General features: G+C 50.0%; 1 protein-coding gene across 5 annotated transcripts in view; it reads left to right on the plus strand.

Moving 5' to 3' along the window:
• The window catches only part of LOC122364123 (microtubule-associated serine/threonine-protein kinase 3-like), a 118,326-nt gene that overhangs the window by 52,848 nt on the left and 44,305 nt on the right, over positions 1-21,173 (plus strand). For all 5 annotated transcript variants that reach the window (XM_043334229.1, XM_043334252.1, XM_043334243.1 and 2 more), the window contains one exon: positions 6,493-6,566. In XM_043334229.1, the coding sequence (XP_043190164.1) occupies positions 6,493-6,566 (74 nt within the window). The remainder of the gene's footprint in view (positions 1-6,492; positions 6,567-21,173) is intronic.

Genomic DNA, 21,173 nt, shown 5'->3' on the forward strand with positions numbered 1-21,173 from the left:
TACTCAGACAGAAGTCTAAGCTCTTCATTCAGCAGAGATGAATACCCCTTCCGTTTTGCAGAGACAGCCGTCGAATTCTGGTTGCGCTTCTCTCGCTGACTAAGCTTATAAGCCCCGCGGGGGCGCCGTGGCTCCACCACACCTCAGTCAATTCCAGCGGCTCGCGCTCGGCGCGACCGACCTGGAATAGTGTCCCACCGGGCCGCCGCCGGCTGAACAGTGTGTCGACCCCGACAGCTCGGCAGCTCACACCAGGCTGGCGTGCGCGGCCGAGCTTGTGCGGACACGGCAATCAATGCGGCTAAGGGTGTTTCTCGAAACCCAGCCCTGTGCCGTTTTCGAGTACCGCAGATTAACCTACCCGGCGTGGCAGCCACATGCCGCATCTACCATCTTTTTTTTTTTCATTAACACATGCCCCTATATTACATATTATGCGTCGAGAATCCTTTGGTTCTATCTTTCCAAAATCAGTCGCTGTTACAGTCCTCTGAAATGAAATGACGAGTGTTTGCCATAGGAGGGATGTTTGCCCCCTGAAAATGTGTCAACGCTGTTCAGTACCTGTCCAGTGCCCATCTCGGCTCGATTTTCAGACCAGCGACCTAGCGCATACCTGTCGTGGTGCGAGTTTACCGCCTGTGGACCTCCAGAGACCACGGAAGCCGCAGCGACCACGACCCAGCCCTGCCGCCTATCATCCCGGCGCGGGCCCCTCACGTGTTCCTCCTTTGACCGGGCGCCAGCTGATGTTGGCGGCTCGTCAGCTCTCTGTTCACTCTGTCAGAGCTGGAACTGAGAGGTGACGTCCGCAGCACGGGCCGACGTGCGTCACTGGCCGTCTGAATATGTACCCAGCCACCCCTCCCCCCGCCCGCCGCACACAGCTCGCCCCGCCCCCTTCGAGCGCCGCGTGTGCAGTTTCCAAATATGGTCATATCACACCTCGGAGGCGGGCAGCCTCAGCGAGAGGGGAGAGAGTGGGAGGTCAGCGGGAGTCTGTGGGGGAGGTCAGTGAAGACAGTCAAGGAAAATGAGGGTTAGTATGGTCAGTGGTAGTGATGTCAATTTCAGAAAACATATGTCCAATGTCCGTCCAATGTCCAATACTTACGTCGACTCTCCGTCCAAAAATGTCCAAGCCAGCCATTTGTCCAAGGATGTCCGACATCTACGCAATAGTTTACACTCAACACCGTTATTTAATTTGCTTTTCATGTATCGTTACCAGCTCGAAAGTGGTAACCGATCTTGTCACGTGCCTCTGCAGTGTGAAGTCGGAATTTTTGCTGCTCCTGACTTATACCTCAATAATTATGGTTTTTTAAATATTATCTTCACCAAAATACGAAAATATTATTTCTTAAGTGATAAAAAGTTAATGGCCGCAAGATAATTGAATATCATCTCTTATTTTTTCGTCTTTTTACCAAATATGATTGACCTGCAAACCTACCGTCTTCGGATTGGCATGTTTTGCGGCGTTCGAACAGCCAGCAAACTGAAGCCAGCTTGGTGTGCCGGTCAAGACTCAGTGGCTCTTGGCTTGGCCTTGATCCTCACTCTTCTGGTGATAGGAGGTGTGGAGCGAAACCCCGGCCCCGATTTCGCGGATGAAGGCACTCCAGGACCATCATTCTCGGGAGTGACGCTTATGGACTTGATGGAAGCCATCCGTATAACCCAGCTGAAGCTTGATCATCTTTCCAGCAAAGTGGATGATTTGAGTCGGACTAGATCGATTTCTGATGGAACCCAGTACTCCATTGTCGTACCCAACCACTCCACACCGTCTAAATGCACGACAGCTGACTCCAGAATGACACCTGAAGCCCGCGCTACACTTGACTCTGGTGTGACGGGGAATTTCCAAACGACTGGCCCTCGCGAAACGCCGTACGCCTGTCCTACGCTCGACTCCAACGTAACGCCGGCGTCGCATACGACTCCCGGCTCCAGCAGAACGCCGAGCACAGGAGCTCTGCCGGCGACTTCGACCACAGCGGCTCCGACTACAGCAGTGCCACGCCACACCAACTCTGGAGCTTGGAGGCGCGTCAGCCCGCGCAGAAAACGTAGTAGCCGCAGCAGGAGCCCAGTTCCGAGTGTCGGGGCGGTCTTGCTCGGCTGCCAGAATGTACGCCGAATCGCTGCAGCAGCCAGGGATGAGTTCTTCTTGGGCGGTGAGGCCTTATTTAAAAGCATCCGTGGAGGGTCCGTACGCAGTGCCCTGGGGGCGCTAAGTGGTGCAGTGGCCAGCTGCAGGGCGCTCAGCGTGGACCTCGTCTTGCACATTGGGGGAAACGACTTGTCACATCGAAGTGTGGACTACACAGTCGACTGCATATCAGAGGTCGTACGAGTTGCTAAACAGCTTAAAAAGGTAAGGTCCATTGTGATATGCTCAGTGCCGCACGACCTACCTTTGCCAGACGACTACATATCCAGACAGCGAAGCGATCTCAACGATGAGATAAAGAGGCTGTGTCAATGTGAAGGTGCTCGTTTTTTGGACACCCGTCCGCGATTGAGGGAATGTATGTATGGTGGCTTAGATAAATCTAGACTGAACCTTAACAGAGATGGGTGCAGAAATGTATGGCAATTGCTAGCAGGTGAGGTAGAGGATTTTTTAGGCTGAAAGAACCGTGGAGTAACGTCTCTGTTCCCAGGAAGCTTCAAAGTCGTTTATTCCATGATGCTGGCATGAACTCTGAGTACGCTCGCTCATCGAAATATGGTCTAGTAATTGGAACTTTAAATGTGCGTTCTTTAGCACCTTCAGTGGATATAGTAGCAGATTATGTTGAACGTTACAAGATTGACGTTCTATGTATCACTGAAACCTGGCTGAGAAGAGGCGAGCCTGATGTTCCTATACCTGGCCTAACTTTGGCTAGCAGGCGTGACCGTCGAGGAAAGAGGGGCGGTGGTGTAGCCATATATTGCCGTAGTGACCTAGAATTTAATAAGGTTATCAGCCCTTCCAATCCTGCTAATAGCCGTCTTGAATGTATTTGGATTAATGTGAAATGCGGCTGTAATCGTGCTTTGGTTGTGGGTTGTGCGTATAGGCCTCCCATATATGAAGGCATCAAAAACGATTTTGATGCCCTTGAATTATCAGTGAAAAAGTTGTTATCAGAGGGCAGGCAAGTGGCTTTATGTGGAGACTTGAATTGTGATCTGCTGTGTCCGAATCTGTATCAAGTTCGTTCCTTGGAGGATTTTATCAACAATGTCGGCATGCATCAATGCGTGAGCCACCCTACCCGTGTTACCAATACCTCATCCACCCTTATCGATATTGTTCTGGTAAGCGACTCTTCCCTTGTGACAGATTGCTCTTCGGAGGATTGCATTGTCTCTGACCATAACTTGGTTATTGTTCGAGTGAATGTCATAAGATCCAGACGGCCGCGTAAACTAATTAGCTATCGCAGATGGCAGGATGTTGATTCCAATGCGTTTTTGAACGATCTGCGTACAGTCTGCTGGTCTCCTGTATTTAGTGCTAAAGACCCAGATGAGGCATGGCAGGGTTGGAAAAACGCTGTGGTTCCTATCCTAGATAATCATGCCCCTCTTGTCACTACCAAAATCAAGCATAAAAGTGGTTTCGGCGTATCGAGAACCACCAGAAAACTCATACGTGATACCACTGCTCAAATGCGCATAGCTCGCCGCTCTGGTGCTACGATTGACGCAGCACTCTATAAAAGTATGCGCCGCCAAGTGCGAAGCGCTATTTCATTCGAACGGCGTTCCAAGTTTGAATCGAGCATCGGAACACATCAATCCAGTAAAGACACATGGAATCTTATTAACCTTACACTAGGGAAATCAAAAACTGCCCACCCCCTTGACAGAAGTGTGGCGCGCCTATTTAATGAGTTTTTTTGCTCCGCCGGTACTAATGCTAAAGCTGGTGTTAGTGTTACCTCTGGGTCGAGTGGCGCATGGTTTGCTCCCTCTAGAGTTCTTTCAACGAAGTTTGAATTGCGTCCAGCAACACATGCTGAGCTTAGGTTTGTCATACGTTCATTAAAAGTACGAACTTCATCGGGGCCTGATGGGATTCCTCCTTCCTTCTTTAAATCATTTTGTGGTCGACTATCTACACCATTATTGCATGTTATTAACGCCTCCATAGCCAGTGGTACCGTTCCATCATCCTGGAAACTCGCGGAGGTTGTCCCCATCTATAAAGGAAAGGGAGATACCAAGACTGCATCCAACTATAGGCCAATCTCTTTGCTAAGCGTGGGGTCAAAAATTCTTGAAAGACTCGTCTCCATTCAGCTCAATCAGTACTTGGACGATTGCCACGTATTGGCAGACGAACAGTTTGGCTTTCGTGCACAACATTCCGTCGAACATGCTCTTATACTTTTAACAGAGTCCATAAGGTCATCAGTGGATAATGGAGACGTATGCATTCTAGTTTCTCTCGACCTAAGCAAGGCATTTGATTCCGTCAGTCACAACATCTTGCTGAGTAAACTTTCCCAATATGGCATTGACCATCCTTGGTTTGAAAGCTACCTGTCAGGTAGATCTCAGTACGTGCGGGGTTGCGACGACGCAATAGGTCAAGTATCTACCGGTGTGCCACAGGGAAGTGTTCTGGGTCCAACGCTTTTCAATCTATTCGTGAATGATTTACCTGCAGTTGCTCATGGCTTATGTACAATTATCCAGTATGCAGATGACACCCAAGTGTTGGTCTCTGGTTCGCCTCGTGATATAGGCAATGTCATAACTCGACTTCATGTTGCTCTTCAGAAACTTTCTGAGTGGTTCTCACGAAATCTACTTGCACTTAATGTTCTCAAAACGCAAGTTGTTGTGTTTGGTTCCAAAGTCACCATGAAAAATGTCAATGTTAGGAGTCTAAATATTTTTAATACTGCAGTACCCGTACAGCCATCACTAACTAGTCTAGGTGTAACGCTGGATAGTTGTCTTACGTGGAGCAGTCACATTGACGGTGTCATTCGAAAGTGTACTGGTATGCTAATTCGATTGGGCCAGCTTCGTCGCGTGATGCCCTTAAAGGTAATTGTCCTCCTAGTCAATGCCCTTGTTCTTCCTCATATTCGCTTTTGCATGGCTCTCTGGGGAAATTGCAATGTGACACAAGGGAAGAGAATAGGAAAAATAGTTAAATTTGCACAGCGTATCGCAGGTCGCGAAGCTCACAGACTGGCTTGGCGTGGAGATCTTGCCTTACAGCATAAAATCGCGGTATTAAAAACAGTTCGTCAATGTCTACTTATCCCTGAATGTATGCCGCCACTAATTGTGTCTCTCTTTAAAGAGAGACAGTCAGACCGACAAACAAGGCAATCAGGCAACCTTGACCTAGTTATACCTAGGACTGAAATGAAGAAAGCGTCCTTCTCTTACAGTGGTGCAAAACTATGGAATAGCTTGCCCATTCATGTCCGAAACTATTCGAAAGCTGATTTTGTGAAATATATTTTGGAAAATCATGCGGTAAAATGATGCATATGTATGTGGTGTTGTTCCGGTGATGTCACATTGTTCGTTGTAATGATTGCCGATTACTTATGAGGCTTCGAGTTCGCTGTCTCATCAAACTTTCTGTTATAGAAAATCGCTTTTGTTCTGCATTTTGATTTCGTTATACGTGCTTATCAATGACAGGGCACTGCGCTGCCTGTATTGTATGTATATGGTTTATGTGTGTCAATGTGTTTCCCTCTGTAATGCCCACCGAATGGTGGTTAGTGGGAATATGAATAATAATAATAAATAATAACCATATCGAAAGCTGAGCTTTTTAATAGCCAATCAATGTAAAACACGATTACTTTATACAAATGTTGAGGGGTAGCAAGCGATTGTCCAAAGTTGCCCAAAGCCTGCTGTCATTGTCCAACCGAATTCCGAATTGGACCTTGGACAAAATCGGAATTCCGAAGATTCAAGTTCCGATTAACACCACTAGTCAGTGGTAGACAGGCAACGGCATTGGGAGATGGTGGTAGTGGTCTGTGGAATTAGTTCATACGGTCAAAAGGAGATGTCACTGGGCTGTCAGTTGCAGAAGGTCGCGTCCCTACCGACCTGTCACCTGCAGTCGGCCTTGGAGAGCTCGGCTGTCACCGTCACTGTCGCGGCTAGTTAGTCTGTCCAGGCTGCACAGCGGGAGAGTATCGGTATGCCTGCAGGCGGTGATGTCATGTTCTTTGTGTGGGCTGTGGCTGCGGGGGCCGCTCGATCGACTGTACCCTGTGCACTGGTATGTCAATTGTACCGCACCAATGACCCATCTGCACCTATAGCAGAGGCCTCCAACGGCAGACCTCACCGCTGCAGTCAAAGACCCGTCTCATGGTGCCACTAACCGCGGTATTCTGTGTGTCCTGATTCACTTTCAGCGTCACCCATTTCAGCACCTCCACCAATCCCTCCATCACTACCTTCACCACCATTATGGTCCTGACACTCATCTCTGGCCCACAGGAGAGGGGTCGAACCTGCTGCGGATGCGCCGCTCCAACCTGGGCCGGTCGGCGCCGTCTCTTTCGGCCAGCCTGGTGAGTACATCGCGACCCGTATCTGTGTGACACTGTCCCGTACACGGACGGACCGGATACACTATTCTGTGCTCTAATGCACAGTGTTCTGCCACGGAACAGGCTTTCGGACGTGAAGACGCGGACTGGCTGGACAGACTAGGACACAACTCACCGTGACCAAAATGCATCTCTCCGATACTTATAACGCCGAACTCTGTACCTCTGGGGGAGACGGCTTTTCTGTACCGTGGACAGACACGGGGCATGCCTTTCTGTACCCAGGGATGAAGCTCCTCGTATCTACCATAAGGCCTAGCTCTGTATCCTGGACAGACAAAGGGCTGCCCCTTGGAGTATGTCTCTCCATATAGACAGCGGGGTAGCGCGTCCCTGGGAGCAGCGGCTCCATTGACACGCACCCGCCGTGTTAATGGCTCTCCCAACCTTGGCCGCCGCCAAGTGCAATCTATCTGGGTTGAAAGGGCGGTGCCGCGGTATTACAGGTCGTTTGAAGTCGTGTCACCATTCAAAGTATGCGTTGGATGCTACCTGTATGAGAGGAGATCACATAGAACGTGGTTATTTGACTATGCACGGTCTAATATGGCATGTTATTGCCTGCGAACCTGATATTCTGGCTGCATGGTACGCTTGGCCTGGCTGGGTGAGGAGAAGTATCACCTAGTTTGACTGGGTCTACGCTATGGTCGGGGACTCCTCGCTCATGAAACTAGGTCAGCTGAGGTGCCATCCATCAATTAACTAGCGTGTGACAGCGGTCATGGTTCGACGGAAAACGATCGTTTCTTGGCGAGCCCTGCGATTCTGCTGTCGGCCGTTCCTTGCCAAAGTAGCCATGCTCGTGGCGCCACCTTCAGAATGTGCAGACACGACTTTCGCAACCGGCGCGTCACCTGGTGGCGATGATCGGAACTACAAGTACTTCCTTTCTGGATTGGTGGCTCTGCCGTCGGCAGACATCCTACTATGGAAGCCTGGAACGGAGTGCTCTGCGGAATAAGAAAGGTTATCGTTTCCGTAGTTTTACCAACAGTAAAGATCGGCTGCGATTGTCTGTTCGGTAAATGCCCAGCTGTCGGCTCTGGTCCTTGTAATCACTTTCCTCCGCAGTTCCTTCCCGTTCCTGGTCTTCGGAACTGGGGCAATTCGATCGATAATGATCGCTGCCGACCTTTCCAATATACCCATTTTGAGATTACTAGGCCCACCGAAACCAATCCCGACGCCCCTACATAATGCTCTCAGACGGTGAACATCGAGGTCTGAAAAGATCTCCCCAAAGTCTATTCTTGTTCGTGTCTTTGTTACAAGCGTGAAAACTTTGATGTTCGCTGAGTCTGTAGCCTCTGTTTTTCTACGTCTTGATTTGTTTCGGTGTTTTGATGAACCCTGATTTTCCCGTCGGCGTCAGTGGCGTTGCTCGATCCGACTACCACTGATAGTAGTTCCTTGACTCTAACAAAGCTGCAGATCGTCCAGTCAGTCATATAATCTGCCGGTCCGAGACAGCATCATATCTGCGCTGCGACCAGTGTAGTGCTTTAGATAAGAGTCCAGACAAATGGACTAATATACAGAGCGGGGCTGGTCCGTACCGCGTCTGTTAGTATCTCTGGTGGAGTGCTGTGACTGCTGGGGCCGTATTCACGTCGATCTTTTTCGTAAGAATTTTCTTAAGTTTGACCTACTTCTTAAGTAAATTTTTTTAATCACGTGAACTCCATCGATAAAAACTTACGAAGTGTCGACGTGAATACCAAATTATACTTACGAAAGAAAATCGACTTACGAAGTCGACGTGAATACGGCCCCTGGTGTGCCTGGTACTCGTCTGTGTCCGGCTCGGTAGTGTCGCTACATTACTGAGCCCGGATATGTCGCGGTGGGACTGAGTGACCGGACTGACCGAGTTACCGGACTAGGCCAGGCTGGCGGGTGGCGTAGCTGCTCTGCGCCTCCAGTTGCTCTGCCAATGTCAGAGGGTCATGCTTTCGCGACAGTCACGATATTATGTTGATTGCCAGCTGCTTAACCCGCGCCCTGCTGGGGGTCCTGGATTTCCACTAGAGTTGCAAAGTTTTCCCCAAAGGCTGCTACCGGCACCGCCCCGCCCCACAATTTTTTTGGGGGATACCGGCATGCTACCACGCCCAAAGCAAAAACACCACCAAATTACCGGCATACTAAAAAACCTGCATTGTTGATTCCAGTTTACCCCTACAAGAGATGCCACATTTTCCTCTTAGTGTCCAAAGTTTGAATCATATACTAATAATTTGTTTGTGCAAAACCAAAAATACCGGCATGCTACCGGCAAGACATGCCAGATACCACAAAAAACCTGCGGTAGTGAAAAATTACCGGCATGCCGGTAATGCGGTAGGGAAACTTTGCAACTCTAATTTCCACGCCCTGCTGGGGGGGGGGGGTGTTTGAACACCCCCCCCCCCTTGTAACTCGGCTCCTGGGCCACGTAGCGATACGCGGAAGGCGGCGTTCGAAAGAGCGTCAAAAATAATGACGAAATCACTTCGGTCAATTTTTTGGTCAGGTCAAAGGTCAGGTCACCAGAGGTCATTGAAGGCAAAATTTCGCCGATTTCCAGGTCGAATGTCGAAAATTTCCAAGAAGCCAACGCATAACTCGGGAACCAATAGAGCTACAGCGCCGCGGAAAAGCGTATTCGATAGCCCTATTAACGCCCTTTCTGAGTAATTCTCTCAGATTTGACCTAACGTCAACGGTTTTGCCTGCAGGGGGCAAAAACTGCAAAAATAGCCGATTTTTTCTAAAACAGTTTTTCTGCAATAACTTTTGACCCAAGCCTTGTACGAGCTTACTTTTACCGGCATCGTGTTCCTCTCGTCAAGACGCATCGAATGAAGTTCAACTTCTTGGAGGTAAGCTATGGTATTTCTGAGCATGATTAATAATGTAAATAGAGTGAATAACCTTATGCTCATGTTATATGTTGCAAATTGATATAATTAAAACTAAATTGATATATTTCGATATTGCACCGTCATCAGAATAAGAATAGCAATTAAGCAGCGAAACAAAGCCGATTCAAACGGAATACAAAACGTGCATCTTTTGATATGGTTCTCGTTGGATAAGGTCGATCAGTACGTACAATCATTCAAGTGCGTGTCAACATTTGCACATTATACATGGTAATGCTTTCAAATATACATAATGCCAAAAATACATATACGTTTACAATATACATACTTTACATAATAGTAGGATACATGGATGGATACATACTTTACATAATAGATGGATACATACATATGCACATACAATATACAATATGCATAATAGATACATACATAATATGTATACACAATATACATAATACACCTAATATATAGTTGTCTATTGTTACTCATACATACACAAACACATGACATATGACAATGTTAAACAATAGGTATTCTACAATATTGCATGCTACACTGGAGCTACCGGAGCCACTGGGGGTGTGTATGACGGGGGATTGAGGAGAGGCCATGATGAGGTTTGTGTGTTGAGGTGGGGTCGCTGGTTTCTGATTTCGATTGATTCGGCTATTTTGAGGTTTGGTACATCTTTACAAACTTTTTCGATCGACACGCTAAACGACTCGGGCCCTACTATGCTGGTTGGGTGTGTCCTTATATATTACTGACCGGGCCGACGAAATTATTTGGAAACGAGGTTTGCAAAATTGACGTAGGCCCGAGTGCGAAGCACGAGGGCCGGAGTCAAATTTTGCAAGCCGAGTTTCCAAATAATTTCGTACGGCTGAGGTCAGTAAGATTTTTCCTACATGCCGCATAGCTAGGTTAGTTTCGACAGGTTTTGGTGACACTTTTATGCAATTGTTATGTCCATATTTTCCTAACAGTGATTACGCTACTGCTGTGGATAAAGCCTTAAAGGAAATTTATAGAAGAAAATGCATCAAAATACCTTACTTCAAAAAGAATCACGTCTGAAAATATCAACTCAGAATGGCACAACAATCAGATATCCAAGGAACATAATACTTGAATGATTTGCCACGACATAAGAACAAGAAGAAGGTATAATATTCCTAGTGATTAAACGTGAATTTTCCCAGTGCTCTTGCAAGATTCTTTGCTTCATTTATGTTATCGTACTTTGTTGATATGCCCTATGGCTAAACGTTCGTTAAATAGATTATATTTTCCACAGGGGCCCGGGAACGATTTTCAAGTTGGGGGGGCGAGCCTAAAATACCTGACATGATGCATATGAAACAATGGCGTAGCTAGGGGTCTAAGGGGTCACGTACCCCTCCCCCCCATCGGGTTCAAAGGGAGCCTCGGGTCCGAGGGGCCTTCGGCGCCATTAGACCACTGAGGGCTAACGATTGCCATATTTCGACTTAGAAGGGCCCCATGGGGCTCGTTAGAGCACCTCATGGCCCCAAATAGCCACACCAAGATCTCCATAAGTGCCCCACGCCGGCTTCTGAGGGCCTCTTATGGCTTTTAAGGGCCCCTCGGTGGTCTCCAAAGGCCCGTTTCTGGCCTCTTGAGAGTTCTTACCGACCTATGAGGGGCCACTTCTAGGGGCATTTCCCGCCTGTGATGGTCCCGCATTTATTTTTCTGAGGGCTCCATAACGGCAACTGTGGGACCCTCATTGGCGCCTATGAGGGCCCACAGCCACATCGGTGTCGCTGAGGGTTTCACACCCCCAACTCTGAGTGCCTACACCAGTGCCTAAAAGCCCTATATCGGCGGCTCCGAAAACCCAACCAACACCAGCGCATCTAAAGGCCATCCACTGGTGACTTTTGAGGGCCCCACACCGGTCCCTCTGAGGGCCCCACCGGTGTCTGACAGTACCATGCCGGTCTCTACCGGCATGGTACTGACCCCACAGGACTTCTTCTGTCGGCCTAAGGGCCCCTTGCCGGTCACTGAGACCCCCTGCCGGCTTGTAGAGAGTTCGCGTCAGCAGCTCTAAAGGCCCCACACCCGTCTGTAACGGCTTCACACCAGCGTCTATGAGTTGAGGGCCTACAGCAACGCCTGTAAGGACCCTCACCGGCGCCTCTGAGAGAATCACACTAGCACCTCTGAGTGCCCACACCGGCACCTGCATGACGGCCCCACACCAGTGCCTCTAAACTCTAAACGCCCCTTACCGGCGGCTCTGAGGGCCCTGCGCCGGTTATTCTGAATGTGCTACCGATAACTGAAGGCACCACACAAGCCCTTAGTGTCACTGAGCTTTAATCCCATACCGGCCCTCCGAGGGCGCCACGTCAGTGCACTCATTGCCCCACACCCCTCCCTCACACCCGGACCGGGTAAACTGCGATATACCTATGTCAACGATTTTACCACCGTTGTATGTATTTCTCAAAGTTGACCAAAAATAGCCCATTATAAAAATCTGGCCTGCCAAACTTATGACCAAGGTCAGGCCCAAACCAAAGCGGGATGACAATAGCAGGTGTTGTCAAATCGATACACTACCAATCAGCAGAAACCATTCAGATGGCAAGGAAAATGCCGTGTGTTGATATTTAGATGCATAAAGGAAACAAGAAGGAAAGAAGTCCGGAAAAGGGAGGAAAGATCCTTTCTCGCAGTCTCAATGTTGAGGGGGCGCCGCCCCCTCGGCTCCCAAGTTGGGGGGGCAAGCGCCCCCGCTGCCCCCCCTGTTCCCGGGTCTATGATTTTCCATATTTTACATGTTTGTTTCGAGGAACGGACTACAACTGTCAAATAAAAACGCATTAACTTAGGACCAAGGTATCAGTGGACATATCAAACGAAGATAAGACAACAAGCGATAACGGATTTCGATTAATAGGCGTAGGTACCTATATCTTACCATAATTTCGGCTTTGTAACCAATACAAAATATTTCAAAACCCTTGATAAGCAGAGCAGATATTTACCAAAAAATGTTAGTTTTCTAATTTTACGCGGCAAATATCATGCAATAATGATGTCAATTATACATTCCCTGTCAATTATACCTCTGGACTAATGCGATAAACTGTAGTTTAGAGGTCATTGCCCTGGGCAGTAAACTCGGGCAGTAAACTTGTGTTTCCTGCCCGGCCTATCAAATAACATGGCATTTTGACACCGACAGTTTCTTGGTCATAGTTTTACTGCCCGGCTCGTGCTGTGCTTAAGACATACCCCGGCATGTAGGAAAGCTACATGATCTCCGAGTGGAGTGTCCTTAGTTTGGTTTTTTGCGTCCCTCAAATGCTCGTGAAACCGCTCCCGGATGCGTCTTTTAGTTTCTCCTATGTAAATACTAGTTTTGTCTTGGCACATGTTACACACGATTTTGTACACAACGTTTTTGGTGTGGCAGCGACCAGGCAGCCCCGCCTCACAAGTGTGACATTTCCTTGTACCTGCCGGGCAGGGAGGACTTTGCATGGCTGACCTGGTGAGGTGTTGCGCTAGTGTTTTTCCACTGGTCCAAGCGACCCGCGCATTCAAACCCGAGCCCCTGAAGACTCCATCCACCCGTCGTGCTAGGGTTTCGTCGATGTATGGGAGTGTGATATATGTAGGTTCGTTTTTTGTTCTGTTTTTTGCTCTGTTTCTGCCGTTTTGCTCACTACTAAATAGAACCCGATGCTTAGTTCTCTGAATGAGTTTGTTCGGGTACCCGTTATGCCGGAACAGCGTTTCGATCTTAGCCATACCCCGCTTTTGTGCCGCCTTGTCAGATCCCAGACGTTTAGCGCGTAGAAGCTGTGAATACAGGACGGATCGCTTACACTGCATGGGATGAGCTGAGCTGTAGTGCACTATGATCGGTGCCGCCATTGGCTTGATATACAGCTCTGTGTTGTACGTGCCATCGTCACGCACACTTATGGTGGTGTCGAGAAAGGGTATTTGTCCACCAGCTGTTTTGTCGGTCCTCTCGATGGAGAATTGGAGCGCTGGGTGAAAGTCATTCAAGAAGCGGAAATATTCATCGAGTTTGTCTGCACCGTGAGTCCATACTCCTAGCACGTCATCGATGTATCGCATGTATGCGACGGGCTGGTACTGAGAGTTGGGGGACGTTAAAAGCAGTGACTCTACGGCGTTCATGAATATGATTGCTAACGGAGGGGCAATTCTTGAACCCATGGCTACACCCATGGTCTGTTTGAAGTATTTATCACCGAACCTAACATAGTTGTTGTTTAGGCAGTGTCTCAAAAGTACTTCTATGTCCTGACGGGTCAGGCCGAATGTGTCCACGTCATCGTTATGTCTGTCGAAGAGCTTAAGCGTAGCTTCTATGGCCTCAGTGGTGGGGATGTTGCCGTACAAGTTCGCTACGTCTACAGAGAACACGATAGTGCCCTCTGGGAACTTGCCATCAAATTGGGACCTCAGTCTCTGCAGATAGTCCTGAGTATTTTCTAAGTGTGCTGGCACAAACGCTAGTAATTGAGTGGTTATTCTCTCTAGTAGCCATGTGAGCTTATCCAGCGGATCACCGCAGGCAGATACGATGGGGCGTAAGGGAGCATCAGGTTTGTGTGTCTTCGGGAGCCCGTATAGTTCGGCGGTCCGAGACCCAGAAGGCAAAATGCTTTTTGCTACCTTGTCGGGCACCTTACCTGCAAGTGTAGTTTTGATTAGCCTTTTTGTTGTCGCTTCGAGCTTTGGGGTGGGATTTTTCTCAACAGCCTCGTACGTATCAGTGATCGTTTCAAAACGATCACTGATCAGTGATCGTTTCAAAACGATCCAGTGGAAAAACACGAACCAGTGGAAAAACACAAGCGCAACACCTCACCAGGTCAGCCATGCAAAGTCCTCCCTGCCCGGCAGGTACAAGGAAATGTCACACTTGTGAGGCGGGGCTGCCTGGTCGCTGCCACACCAAAAACGTTGTGTACAAAATCGTGTGTAACATGTGCCAAGACAAAACTAGTATTTACATAGGAGAAACTAAAAGACGCATCCGGGAGCGGTTTCACGAGCATTTGAGGGACGCAAAAAACCAAACTAAGGACACTCCACTCGGAGATCATGTAGCTAGGACACACCCAACCAGCATAGTAGGGCCCGAGTCGTTAAGCGTGTCGATCGAAAAAGTTTGTAAAGATGTACCAAACCTCAAAATAGCCGAATCAATCGAAATCAGAAACCAGCGACCCCACCTCAACACACAAACCTCATCATGGCCTCTCCTCAATCCCCCGTCATACACACCCCCAGTGGCTCCGGTAGCTCCAGTGTAGCATACAATATTGTAGAATACCTATTGTTTAACATTGTCATATGTCATGTGTTTGTGTATGTATGAGTAACAATAGACAACTATATATTAGGTGTATTATGTATATTGTATATACATATTATGTATGTATCTATTATGCATATTGTATATTGTATGTGCATATGTATGTATCCATCTATTATGTAAAGTATGTATCCATCCATGTATCCTACTATTATGTAAAGTATGTATATTGTAAACGTATATGTATTTTTGGCATTATGTATATTTGAAAGCATTACCATGTATAATGTGCAAATGTTGACACGCACTTGAATGATTGTACGTACTGATCGACCTTATCCAACGAGAACCATATCAAAAGATGCACGTTTTGTATTCCGTTTGAATCGGCTTTGTTTCGCTGCTTAATTGCTATTCTTATTCTGATGACGGTGCAATATCGAAATATATCAATTTAGTTTTAATTATATCAATTTGCAACATATAACATGAGCATAAGGTTATTCACTCTATTTGCATCGAATGAACTATAACTTGACCTTGAAAGGTCAACTTGAAAATTTGACCTCAGGTCAAGGTCATGACCGGACCGGAAAGGGTCATGTTGCATATCAGTCGATCCGTAACGTCGAGCTGAACACATCTAAGGCGTTTTCATCGCTCTAGCATGCCTCTATCAAAAGTTATTTGCGAAAAACTGTTAGATACCATTCGTGACCTAAGATGACCTCAGGGCATAAACAAGGGTCACGGACACCATTTTCAAGTTCAGTGTGTCTAAACCACTTGTAATTCGGTGTTTGGGAGTGTTTATAATGTCTTTCATCCAAAAGAGGCGCATTTCAATTTTCTCCCATTGACTTATAATGGGGAGGTCGCAAAATTGACCTGACCTTAGGTCATCGATATCAAAATTCTGAGATATACATTTCGTACATGCTATTGCTCTTAGCAATCGCTGAAAGTTTCAAAGCGATCGGTCACTCGGTGTAGCTATGACAGACATTGAAAGTTTTTATGAGGTGAGGTCACTTTAAGTGACCTGGTGACCTGACCTTGAATGACCTTGGTCTGAAATTTTCACAACATGTGTAGAATTGATGTATGATAAGGTGTACCAAAAACGGCGGCGCTCCGCGCCCCCGTTTTTGAGATATTCGCGAAAAACCACAAGGGGGGTGTTCAAACACCCCCCCCCCCCAGCAGGGCGCGGGTTAAGTGTCCGCTTCAGTCAGCTTCAGTGCGTCTGCTGGTGATGTCCTTTTCTTCTCTGCCCAAGGGTCGTGGTCTCACTCTTCCACCTATTTTCAGCTCCTACGTGGAAGATGGAGATAACTGCGTAAGGGGAGAGGCAACTGTGGGCATCGGGACCTGTTTTGACCATCAGTCACTTCAACATTTGTGTGTTTGGTCTTTTTCTCCCCGTCTTGCACGGCTGTGCGAACAATAGTGACAAACTTAGGCTGTCTTGACGCCCCTCGTCGCTCCTCTTTACCCTCTACTCCCGACCACCTCCCTGCGGCTTCTCTCTCCAGCGTCCCTCTCCCTCCAGCGCTCCTCTGCCCGCACTTGATTTTCCCCGCTCACCCCAGAGCAGAGTCGAGCGTCGGTCTCAGGAGTCAGGGAGGACAAAGAAGCGACAGTCGAATCAGGATCTGACTCGCCGCCCCGTACTCTTTCTACGGTAATTTGTCGCTCCATATGTGAACAAAGGAAAAGTTCGCCTGTTGGCATTTGCTGCTGATGTTAAAACAAGATAATTGTTTATGTCTTGTGGTGCTTTATTTATCTAGAAAATATTATGCGCACGCATGCATTTAAAAGAAGTTCAAGTAACGCCATAAGTACAGACATTACAAATTAAGCAGCTTTGCACACGTGCTGATGACTTATGCATGCATTTCGAACATTTGTGGCGGCCCGACCGTGCTGATATGAGGGCAAACATCTTTAAAAGTTAGCGTTCGATGCGACGCTACAAAAAGTTTTCCCGTTGCAAACGAAAGAGCGCGATGGGCTGTCAACTTTTCCAGCCCGCATCTCCGATGTAACATTACGTTCGACTGGCCGAGCTCGGCATTCGGATGGTCTGAAATGAGGCTCCGACTGCCGCTGCCTTTCAGCATGTCCTCGCCCCTGCCTTTGTCCGGCTTCGGACCGTCGGAACTCGTGACCGGACTCGTGACCTGCCGCGTGACTGGACTGTCGCTGACGCTCGCTAGTGTCACCATCGATCGTACGGGCCGCTGGTGCCAGTGGTGCCCGCCAGCCGTCAGCAGCACCAGTCACTATCACTGTATTGAATCAGCGTCTGTGTGATGTGTTGGCGCTCCGCACCCAACGTCCCCGCCGGCGGCGACGATAACGACGACGCTCCGTCGAGTCCGACGGTCCCAACGGCACGACCGGCCAATTCACTCACAGGACGCCGACGGCGTATTTGCATGTTAAAGAGTTATGTAGATGCGCGCTGTCTGGCCGGGCCGGGCTCTGTCTGGCCCGCCGCCGGCGGCGCCGCCGTAGCTCTATGGTGATGCAGCGGCTCTGCCCGGCAGGGGTGGCGCCGCTGGGTCGGCACGACCCACCCAGCCGACGCAACGGGCCACTATTCAACCCTGCGGACGGAATTCAGTTTCAGACGGAATACCCTGAGGACAGAAATCGGGTTCAGATGGAATATATTGCGGGCGAAATCAGCTTCAGATGGAATACCCTGCGGCCTACTGACGAAATTCAGTGCAGTGCTTATTAGCTTGCGAGTATCGAGTTTCCACTTCAGTGATTTCTCGTCTGAAGCGATCTTCACTCTCAATTTTCAGATTCAAATTAGTCTTCATTGCATAATGCACATTCTCGACCATCACGATATGCAAACCATTAATGGTTATAGGTACTAGTTTTCCATGGCTTAGGTAATAGGTCCGCACCTGATATATGCTTTGGTTCCGAAATTAAAGTGCTTTTTGTCCATTCTTTTGCTTGGATGCTGACCAAACCATCCATTACTGTATTATGTCTGCTACTATTTTCTTAGATTTGTGCCGTTTCTGTGTCGTGTTTTCCTCTTGCATTAGCGTCGTGGCAGATTTTCCGAGCTCAGTGTTTTGACCGGGCGCTCCGCTTTCGTTCTGGGAGCTGATATTTCCGACGTCTGCCCACGGCGAGGTTTTTGTTGTGGCGCTGTATTTTCGCGGTCGGCGATCGCCGGCGGCTCAGTGGGCCATATCAGCGGAGCAGCCGATACATAACGGGCAGACGGATCGGCGGGACGCGGCGGGCCGGCGCCGTGGGAGGGGCGCTGCCGAGCTGGGAAATGGTCCGACTGATGGTCCGAGTAGCAGTCCGCCGGAGCACCACTGGCAGTCGTTCGGCCGTCAGAGCTGCTGAGCACCCCAGACGGCGCACCACCCCGCCCGTCGCCGTCGTCGCCGCCCCGCCCCCGCCCGGGCCCGGGGGCCCAGGGAGCCGAGTCAGGTCGATAGCTGGCGCGACGGCCGGAAACGGCAGCTCTCATTTGTTGGCGCCGCACGGAATCGGCCAGCGTGCTCTCTACGGAATGAGGCGTTTCAGAGGCTTTAGAAAACAATCAAGGGTTGTTGATTCGTCGGCGGATTACCGCCCAGAGGGGGAGCAGGTCGGGGAGGGGCTCCCGACTGAGCTGGAACATTTGGCTTCGCTCTCGGAGCCATTTGTTCTAGCTCCAAAGTCCCTGGTCGATTGGATAACTCATCAAAGCCAGTCTGGGACGCCGCTCTATCTGTTGGAACCAGAAGTCACTCTATCCGCTTGCCCGGCAAAAAGCGGAAAGACAAATTATTCTTCGATAAGCCCCGCTGACATTTGTTATCAACTAAAAACGCCTGCCGGCCCAGTTCAGCAGCTGGTGATATCATCTGACGGCTGAGGCCGCCCAGCAGTCGATAAGGTCCACCAAAACAGCCCAGAGCGGTCGATGAAGCTCAATGGCGCCGCAAGAAGTCTGTAAGGTTCTACGTGAACCTTCCAGCAGTCTAAGGTCCACTGAAACCTTCCAGTAGTCGGTAAGGTCCGCTGGCGCCGCCCATCAGTTGGTAGGGTCGACTGAGGCCCCTTAGCATTCGACTGGGCCAAACGAAATCCCCCTGCAGTCGATAGGCCTCCTGATGCTGGCCAGCGGTCGATAGGGCCTTAAAACGTCCCCCAACAGTCTGCATGACACTTTTGCAGTTCAGTAGTTCCGCTGATACTGTTCATGAAGTTGGCGTGGTTTATAACGCCACCCATTTGTCTCTACAGTCTGCTGACACTTCTCAGTAGTCTGCAAGTCCGGTTGACCTCTCAGCAGTCGACACATCCGTGGATGCTGGTCTACAGCTAGACGGCACAGGCCCGGCAGTTGGCAGGAGGCTGCTGGCGGGCCGTAGACCTCGTGGCTGTCGTTGGCGTACCGTTGGCGCCGTCATGAACTGTCGGGTGGGCGGGCACGGGTCATTCTGCCAAGTTGGCGGCGCGGGACGGCCTCAGCTGGCCCGGGGTGCCGCTGGTGACCTTGTGACTGCAGTGTTCGCGCGCCGCCCGGCGCCGCACCCAAAATAGTGGGGGTGGCGCGGGCTGGTGCCCGCTGCTGGTGCGGGCGGCCCGGCCGTCAGTGCACGCTGCAGCGTGGTGGTGACGAGATCGGCCGGCACGGTCAGTGGCTGTACCGGGGAGCGGACTCTGGTCAGACACGGCCGCCCTGCTGGAGCGGCCGGCGGCCGGAGGGGCCGCCAGCCCGGTCCCTCGGATTACCATGGAGGAGGAGGAGGATGCAGAGTCGACGCCGACGGCAGGACCGTCCGTGCCGGTCCGTCGCACCGCCTCCGCTGCCTGCCTGGAGGTAATGATCCCCGACGCGGACGTCCCCCGCTGGGATCGGCTGGCCACGCAGCTCGGCGCTGCAGCCATGGGCGGGCTGCGGCCATAAGAAAGCCGTGCTGGGGTCGACGGAACGTGTGGGGCGATGCTGGTAGTCGCGGCTACTGATGGCGAGCTCTTATGGTGTGGGTGGGTGTCCATTTCTGCACCACTTTATGACACGTTATGTTTGAAAGGAAAATTGATCCTTACCATTTGACCTGCTGATAATGCCTATTCTGCGAAACATATGCAGCCAAATATTGGTCAGGAAAAGCTTAGTTCTGCTCCTAGGATTCCCCTTACATCACCGTATGTGGGCTGCAAGTGACCATCGATCCTTATCATTTAGCCTATGACTTCACTGTGCAAACGGTGTTTGTTATTTTTCCTAGCTCCACGTTTGGTGCTGCGCTGCATCGCCTGCAGCTTTACCGGGGCCCTAGTGCTGAGCGGACATGATCCTTCGACGGGGAATGTGTAGTGGGAGACACTCGCTGTCAGTTTCGCTACCGGCTGTTTTGTTTTCTAACGGCGCTCAGTGTGCTGCTTCAGCTCGCTAAGAGCAGTCTCTTCGCACTGTTCAGCTAAGTGGACGACAGCGACGCGACTCCTCTATGCCAGTCAGAAACAGCACGCGTTGGTCGTATTAGCACCAGACCGCTCCGCTCCGTGACCTCACGGTTGACCGGGCGGGTGCCCCCGGTCGCCTGACCTGTCGGCGGGCCCCGAACACCCATCAATCACCGAATGGATAATGTTATTGGCAGCACAGGAATCATTAGTATCTTTATGTTCATTGTGTTCCGGGGCGGCGCTCCAGCGGCGCTGACCCCCGCTTTATGGACCCGGGTGTGTGTGTCCGACACGGTGCCTCGTGGGTCGATCCCGTGCTGCTTATTGACTCAGGGCGGCCCGGGTGGGCCCACACCGCTCCGTGTTGCTGTGTGTGAAACTGTCGCTGCACTGTGGTCCATATGGTCGCCGCACCGTGGGCCATACCGCCGTAACCAGATTGACCACGGTGCTGTTACACTCGTGGTCCGGTGATGGACCATTGACCGGACCATGCGGACGTTATTTGGACCATTGACCGAACTGTGCTGCCTGCTGACCATTACCATTCATGTAATATATTCAGAGATCGAGACTGTTAGGTTCCATAAATCTTGGTTGGTCACCGGCATGTCTTTCTGCAGTCTGTGGCCGAAATTGTAGTAAATTGTAAATAAAGTAAATTGTTCTGTTCGTCCGCAAGCCGTTCTGCCACTAAGTGGGGCTATTTCCCCCTCCCATCATGTTGCAAGTACCCTTGCACACAACCATCTTACTGTCGTTACCGCCGCAGTTACCGCCGTTGCTCCTTATCTACGGTCCCATGTGTTGTGGTTTTCCCTATCCACAGTCCATGCACTGTGTTTCTTCCTATCCACGGTCTCCGTGCTGCGCTATCCCGCCAGTCCGCGCGCCGCGCTGGAGTGACGGCGCTGTCCG

Source organism: Amphibalanus amphitrite, unplaced genomic scaffold (assembly GCF_019059575.1).
Source record: "Amphibalanus amphitrite isolate SeventyFive unplaced genomic scaffold, NRLGWU_Aamphi_draft 000027F_arrow, whole genome shotgun sequence".
Classification (NCBI taxonomy): Eukaryota; Metazoa; Arthropoda; class Thecostraca; order Balanomorpha; family Balanidae; genus Amphibalanus; species Amphibalanus amphitrite.